We start from the raw sequence: 7,113 nt of genomic DNA, 5'->3' as shown, positions 1-7,113 counted from the left end.
GGGAAGGACTGCTATCTGGGAGCCAAGCAGAGGGGCCAGATGGCCACATCCTAGGCCTGCCCCCACCTGCTCCAGAGAATGGTAGAGGGCCAGGCTCCACCTGGCCACACCCAGACAGGCAGGTAGGAGCTACCCTGTTAGGTCCCTGAGATTTGACTAAGAACAGAAGAAAGGGGAAGATGCTTCATTGCTCTAGTAAGCAGGATTCAATGTTGGCAAGGTGGGAAAATGAAGATTCTTATGCCCCTGAAATACGTGAAAATTTGGAGAGTAATTTGGCAATACCCAGTAAAGCCGATGACTTAGAGAAAAAGAAGTTGCAGAAGCTTCAGTTTATGTAAACCTGAAACTCATAAAATGATACTGCATGCTCTCAGATGTAAGGACTTGCTTTTTTTTTTTTTTTTTTCCTCAGATGGAGTCCTGCTCAGCTGCCCAGGCTGGAGTGCAGTGGCATGATCTCGGCTCACTACAACCACCATCTCCCGGGTTCAAGCGATTCTCCTGTCTCAGTCTCCCAGGTAGCTGGGATTACAGGCACCCGCCGTCATGCTCGGCTAATTTTTGTATTTTAGTAGAGACAGAGTTTCACCATGTTGGCCAGGCTGGTCTTGAACTCCTGGCCTCAGGTGATCCACCTACCTCAGCCTCCCAAAGTGCTAGGATTACAGGAGTGAGCCACCTCGCCCGGCCAGGATTTGCTTCTAACATCACATTTATATGAAAGTATAAAAACCTGAATGAAAAAGAAACGAGCCCCTGCAGGCATTATATTCTTTCATGTTAAAATGGAAAGACCTCACCAAACTAATTTGCAATCATGAGAAACAGTGCGGAGATGGTAATGAAAAACAAAGGGAATTTCATTTTTGTCATTTATTAAACCGGAAGCAAATATGACAAAACAGTCATACTAGTAAGTCATCTAAATTTTTTAAATCTCTTAATAAAACAACCAAATCCCACGCAATCAGTCCACAAGGGAGGCCCCTTTTTCACAGTGCGGGGTGACTGAGTGTGTAACTACGGGCCAACCCCCACCTCTCAACCGGAAGGGAGGGCACTCGAAAGAGGAATTTAGAGAAAAGGCGAGGAGGGCGGGCCTCGGGGAAGGGTCGGGGCGGGAGCCCCACCTGGCCCCCACCCCTCCAGCGGAAAAGCCTGTGGCGTGGCGCTGCTGTCTCCCATTAACAGTTACAGGGCCGAGGCTTCCCGCTGATTGGTGGAAATTCCGATCTTCTGATCCCTGATTTGCATACAGACTGGGGCCTGCACCACCCGACCAACAGCAACAGCAATCAGTCGGGTCGCGGCAGCCAAGGCTGCGTCAGGAGCGTTCTGGGCTCGGCGCCGCCCAGTCCTCCTGGTCATCTCAAAAGCTGTTGGGACAGCTTTTGTGAATGCCTCCCTTCTAGATGCTCGAAAGAGGAGTGGCCCGACACGGCTAGAAACTGATCCTTTCCTTCCCACCTGTGGTAAGGACAGGTTCTGCTGTGTCAAGCACTCAACTCAGGCTGGTTTGAAGCTAAAGGATTCAGACAACTTGCAAGTATCAAGAATGAAATAAAAAGAAACATAATAAGGAGCCCACCACCAAGACTTGTAGTTATTTCCTCAGAAAGCCCCCATGCCCCGTTTGTGACAAAACCCATTCCTGAGGACTGATTCTAGAAGAAAAACAAGTAAGATCCAGAACTTTCCCCACCAGCATCATTTTCCAAAATGTAGGCAGTTTACCAAACATAATTTATTCAGGAAAAAAATACATTTAAAGAACTTATTCTAAAAAACTGAAAGAGCCCAGTGGCTGAGCAGAAAACAGCTTACTACAAGGAGTACCAGATCAGGGCAGAGACTTCCCAGCTGGGTAAGGCATGCTTTGACGGAAGACTCCACTAGCCCTGCCAGGAAAGGGCAGCAGGCACAGTGCCCCTATGGGGCCCACATGGCTGGTGACAGCAGCAGGACACCTCCTCCAAAGCTGTCCACCAGCCCCACTAGGGGCTCCTACTCATGGCCAAAAAGGCTACTTCCCCATGAGCCCACAACTGTCAACACAGTGCCACCTCCTCCCAAAGCAAACACACACACATACAATGTAAGAACCTATTATCAGAACAGCAGTGAGGCAGACCCTGGCCTTGGTCTCTGAAAGTCCTGTGTCACTGGCTGTAAGGACGCTTGGCCACAGGTTCCTCTTCCTTCTCTCGCTTCAGCCATTGCTCTAGGAGTCCTGCAGTGCCTCTCTTGGTAGGGAGTGAACTCTTCTGCAGGAACTGACTGGACCACTGGGGAACATATGACTCTTCCTTTTGAGGTGTTTTTGAGTCTTCCTTTTTGGGTGACTTTGTGGCCAGCCACTGCAACATCCTCTGGCTACTGCCACTTGCCTTGAGCTCCTAGGAGAAAGGAAAAAGCTCAAACCATTCAGCTCAAGCTTTTGGGAAAAGGCCAAGTCCGAGGGAAGAAAAAGGGGAAGAGGCATCAGGTACTTATCCAGGCTTGGAAAATGTTACTAAGGGCCAGCTGGGACACACCATTGAAGAGTGGAGAGGAGTGTGCTCTAAGGGGCAGGAAAGTAGCTCTTAGAGAAGGTTTCACAGAGGATTGTGTGGGACCAGCCAGAGAAGAAAACTGAAAGGCATTCCAAATGTGCAGAGAATGAAGCATTCTCAGGGAAAAGAATGTAATTCAGCATGACCGGGGGGAGTGTTGGAAAATGAGACTGGAGAGATATAGAAGAATTTCTAACAGCCACTGTGATGTGGCTACATTGTTTTCTCTTCATGCAGACAATCGGTACAACCTCTGCTTGACTGTCACTACTCCCTACTGCTTCCTTTACATCACACCCCAACCCTGAACTGAAAGGTTCTGAATTGGCACAATGCCACCTCTCCAGAATGTGACATCTTTTGGAGTAAACACCATGGCAGGGTTAGGTGCAGTGGTGCATGCCTGTAATCCCAGCACTTTGGGAGGCTGAGGTGGGAAGATCAAGCCCAGGAGTTTGAGAACAGCCTAGGAAACACAGGAAGACCCCATCTCTATAAAAAATTTTAAAAAATGAGTCAGGCATGGTGGTGTACGCTTGTAGGCCGAGCTACCTGGGAGGCTGAGGTGGGAGGATCGTTTGAGCCCAGGAGTTCGAGGCTGCAGTGAACTATGATCATGCCACTGCAGTCTAGCCTGGGCAACAGAGCATGACCCTGTCTCTAAAAAGGAAAAAAAAAAAAAAAAAAAAAAAAAACAGATCATGGCAGAAATGGGTGGTGTCTAGTCCAAAATGAATACAGGTTGAGCATCCTAACCCTGAAAATCCAAGATCCAAAATGCTTCAAAATCCTAAACTTTTTGAGTGCTTACATGACTTTGAAAGGAAATGCTTGTTGGTACATTTCAGATTTGGGATATTCAGCTAGGAAGTATACAATGCAAATATTCCAAAATTTGAAAAAATTCAAAATCTAAAACACTTCTGTTCCCAAGCATTTTAGATAGGGATATTCAACCTGTATATAGAATTAGTTTTAGAGCTATCTAATTTTTTTTTTTTTGAGACGGAGTCTCGCTCTGTCGCCCAGGCTGGAGTGCAGTGGCCGGATCTCAGCTCACCGCAAGCTGCGCCTCCTGGGTTTATGCCATTCTCCTGCCTCAGCCTCCCGAGTAGCTGGGACTACAGGCGCCCGCCACCTCGCCCGGCTAGTTTTTTGTATTTTTTAGTAGAGACGGGGTTTCACCGTGTTAGCCAGGATGGTCTCGATCTCCTGACCTCGTGATCCGCCCGTCTCGGCCTCCCAAAGTGCTGGGATTACAGGCTTGAGCCACCGTGCCCGGCCAAGCTATCTAATTTTTAAAAAGTGCCACAGTTGCAGGAGTTTATCAGAATCACGACAAAAGAAAAAAAGATGACACTGACTGTGGGTATGGAAAAAACTTTAAGAAAAATAGGGGACAGCTGTTCTAACAATCATCCTTAACACGGCATTCTAAAATGTCTATTCTTGGAACATTCCAAGTATGTCCTACTTTAAGTCCCTCCATGCCACCTAAAAACAATCGCTACTCCTAAACCCTTACCCACAAATGTCAGTGGGGACCAGCTTTTTGCTCTGGAACTTCTTTCCCCACTTTAGGCCTTCTGCTTGTTTGCCTTCCCTCCCTAAAATACACCCTCTGGATCCTTGCTGATTCTAAGAAGTTAAGGTTCATGGTAGCAATGCTCTCAAATCCTCCTGAAGGAGACTAAGGACTGGAGCTCCTCCAACTTGTAGTTCAGAAAGCAAAGATACGGAAAAGAGACACCAAAAATCACAGCTGGTTGGGGAGGGAGACACAATATGGTCAAGGGCTCCTTTGTCTTTCTCACAATCACTGTCTAGATTAGAAGTCCTCAAACTTGGTTTAACAGACTCATCAAAGAAGCTTTTTTTTTTTTTTTTTCCTATTTGTGGAGAACGGGGTCTCACTATATTGCCCAGGCAGGTTTGGAACTCCTGGGGTAAAACTACCCTCCCACCTCTGCCTTCTAAGTGCTGGGATTACAGGCATGAGCCACTGCACACAGCTGAAGCTTTTTTTTTTTTTTTTTTTTTTTTTTTTGGAGACAGAGTCTCGCTCTGTCACCCAGGCTGGAGTGCAGTGGCCGGATCTCAGCTCACTGCAAGCTCCGCCTCCCGGGTTCAGGCCATTCTCCTGGCTCAGCCTCCCGAGTAGCTGGGACTACAGGCGCCTGCCACCTCGCCCGGCTAGTTTTTTTTTGTATTTTTTAGTAGAGACGGGGTTTCACCGTGTTAGGATGGTCTCGATCTCCTGACCTCGTGATCCGCCTGTCTCGGCCTCCCAAAGTGCTGGGATTACAGGCTTGAGCCACCGTGCCCGGCCAAGCTTTTTTTTTTGAAATGGAGTCTAGCTCTGTCACCAAGCTAGAGTGCAGTGGCCCGATCTCAGCTCACTAAAATCTCCACCTCCCGGGTTCAAGTGATTCTCCTGCCTCAGCCTCCCAAGTAGCTGCGATTACAGGCGTGGGCCACCATGCCCAGTTAATTTTTATATTTTTAGTAGAGACTGGGTTTCACCATGTTGGCCAGAATGGTCTCCATCTCTTGACCTCGTGATCCGCCCGCCTCGGCCTCCCAAAGTGCTGGGATTACAGGTGTGAGCCACTGTGCCCAGCCTGAAGCTTCTTAATTATACAAAAGCCCAAGCCTAGCTCTAAATGTTGATTCAGGATGTCTGGATAGGGTCTAGCATTTACATTTTGAAACAGTTCTTTTCCTGGGAGCTCTGAGTCATAGCCAGGTTTGAGAATCACTGCTCTACACTACCTTGCCGTGTACAAGGAGCATGAGAGCTTTTGATGGTCCAAATTAAAGGGCTGATCATAAAAGGCCACATCCTAAAAGAAAGGGCACACTGACAGAAGACAGAAAGCTCTAAAAGGACTGTACCAGTCACAGGCCCCTACCTTTTTGACCACCAAGCTGACAGGAGCCAGACACTGAGGAGTATTGTTTCGCGAGTTGTTCACCACAGAAGAGACTGCATGGAAGGTGATGTTCTCTGTCGAGTGGATTAATTTCAGAGCTTCCTGAGTTGAGACTTCACCAAAGTCAAGCCATTTAGAAACTGCCTCCTCTCCATCTAATATGGCAGGCATCCTGGCCAGGGAAGTCAAGACAATGGTTGGGAGAAGTAGTGTGAGAATAAGGAGAGAAGGGAGAGAGACTTGAGTCAGCTGATAGCTCAGATATCACAAGGGGAGCCTGCCCTCCCTCTGCGCCTCACATGCTGATTGCTGCCATGTGTTCCCTGAGCACAGGGTGACAGGGCACCAGATTCAACACCTGGAGAGCCACGTTATAAAGTTTCATGGCAAAGACAGTGATGAGTACTATGACTGGTCTAGTGTACTCCAGTGTCCACTCTAGCAAATTGGTAAACTTTCTATGACACTCCAGCCTAGAATGCAGGGAAAATAGTTCTTGAAAACTTGTCTATCAAAAGTAATCTCAAGCCTCACCACCTCTCAAAGACTTACACTAAGAAAATTGTGAACAAAAGGAAATGATGTGTCAGAAAAGCAGAGAAGGTGTGAAACATGACTCCTGGGTACCCAGAGGATGTAAGGAAAATATACTAGGTTTAGCTTCCAGTTTTATGTCCCAAGTCAATGCAAAGTGTGGCACACACTTTATTGGGTGGTACAGTTGATTCAGATACAGACAAATGTTCATTTGTCTCCTAAACATATATATAACATATAAAATAATGTTAAACACTGTAACATAAAACAATGGTACATTTTAAAATGAATGGTGATTTAGATTAAATGAAATGTAATTTTTAAAGGTTAATTACTACAAGAGAACTATATCACATGAAAGCATATTTTCACAGATATAACCTAGGACAAGGCTAAAGCAGGTAATCCTGACAGATGTCACAATGCATTCTTTTCAGGAGAACTCCAAAAAATCACTTCAGGGAGTACTCAGCTCTGGCAGAAATTATAAAGGTAGAATACAAGTATAGTCAGTTCTGCCAATGCTTATGTTTAAAATGCAAATCTGTTCCAGTGCCACTAATATATTAGAGAGTAATTGGAGCACAATGCAAATTTTGTGTTTGCTTATGCACAGTTTCATCTGTGAGAAACATAAGGTGAACACAGAAAATGGCACCCAGCTGAACTGAGCCTTGTAGAAATACACAAAGCGCATACATCTCAAACACTGACTGCTACTTTGGCTCACTACATACTATTTCACAAAGTTGTGTTTTGCTCTTCTTTTGCCTTTCTGAACTTTTCTATATATATAAAAAGACACACATTTAACATCTCAAACATGTCTAAGCTTCCTGGCTCAAAACATGGTAGGCAGTGCATGTGAATGGAAACATTTTAAATATTGAAGAGAAGCTTGAAATAGTAAAGATCCTGGAAGAAAAATCAGAACATGTGATTATTTCCCGAGCAAAGGATATCAAGGAGTCCACATCAGTGATAATGCTACAAAAAAAAACCAAAATGACTATGGCTGGAACAACTTCAAGAAGTACTCTGGCCGGGGGCGGTGGCTCACGCCTGTAATCCCAGCACTTTGGGAGGCC

The 7,113-nt window shown here is 46.1% G+C and overlaps 1 protein-coding gene across 1 annotated transcript in view; it reads right to left on the bottom strand.

The window, feature by feature from the left end:
* Positions 1-861: 861 nt before the first annotated feature.
* The window catches only part of HMCES (5-hydroxymethylcytosine binding, ES cell specific), a 29,178-nt gene continuing 22,926 nt past the window's right edge, over positions 862-7,113 (bottom strand). The window contains exons 6-7 of the mRNA XM_010354760.2: positions 5,468-5,660; positions 862-2,399 (exon numbers count right to left, since the gene is read on the bottom strand). Of these exons, the coding sequence (XP_010353062.1) occupies positions 2,163-2,399; positions 5,468-5,660 (430 nt within the window). The 3' untranslated portion in view covers positions 862-2,162. The remainder of the gene's footprint in view (positions 2,400-5,467; positions 5,661-7,113) is intronic.

The sequence above is a fragment of the Rhinopithecus roxellana genome, chromosome 1 (assembly GCF_007565055.1).
Source record: "Rhinopithecus roxellana isolate Shanxi Qingling chromosome 1, ASM756505v1, whole genome shotgun sequence".
NCBI classification, from domain to species: Eukaryota; Metazoa; Chordata; class Mammalia; order Primates; family Cercopithecidae; genus Rhinopithecus; species Rhinopithecus roxellana.
Note: the sequence above shows the minus strand (reverse complement) of the source record. Positions and strands in the feature narration are given on the sequence as shown.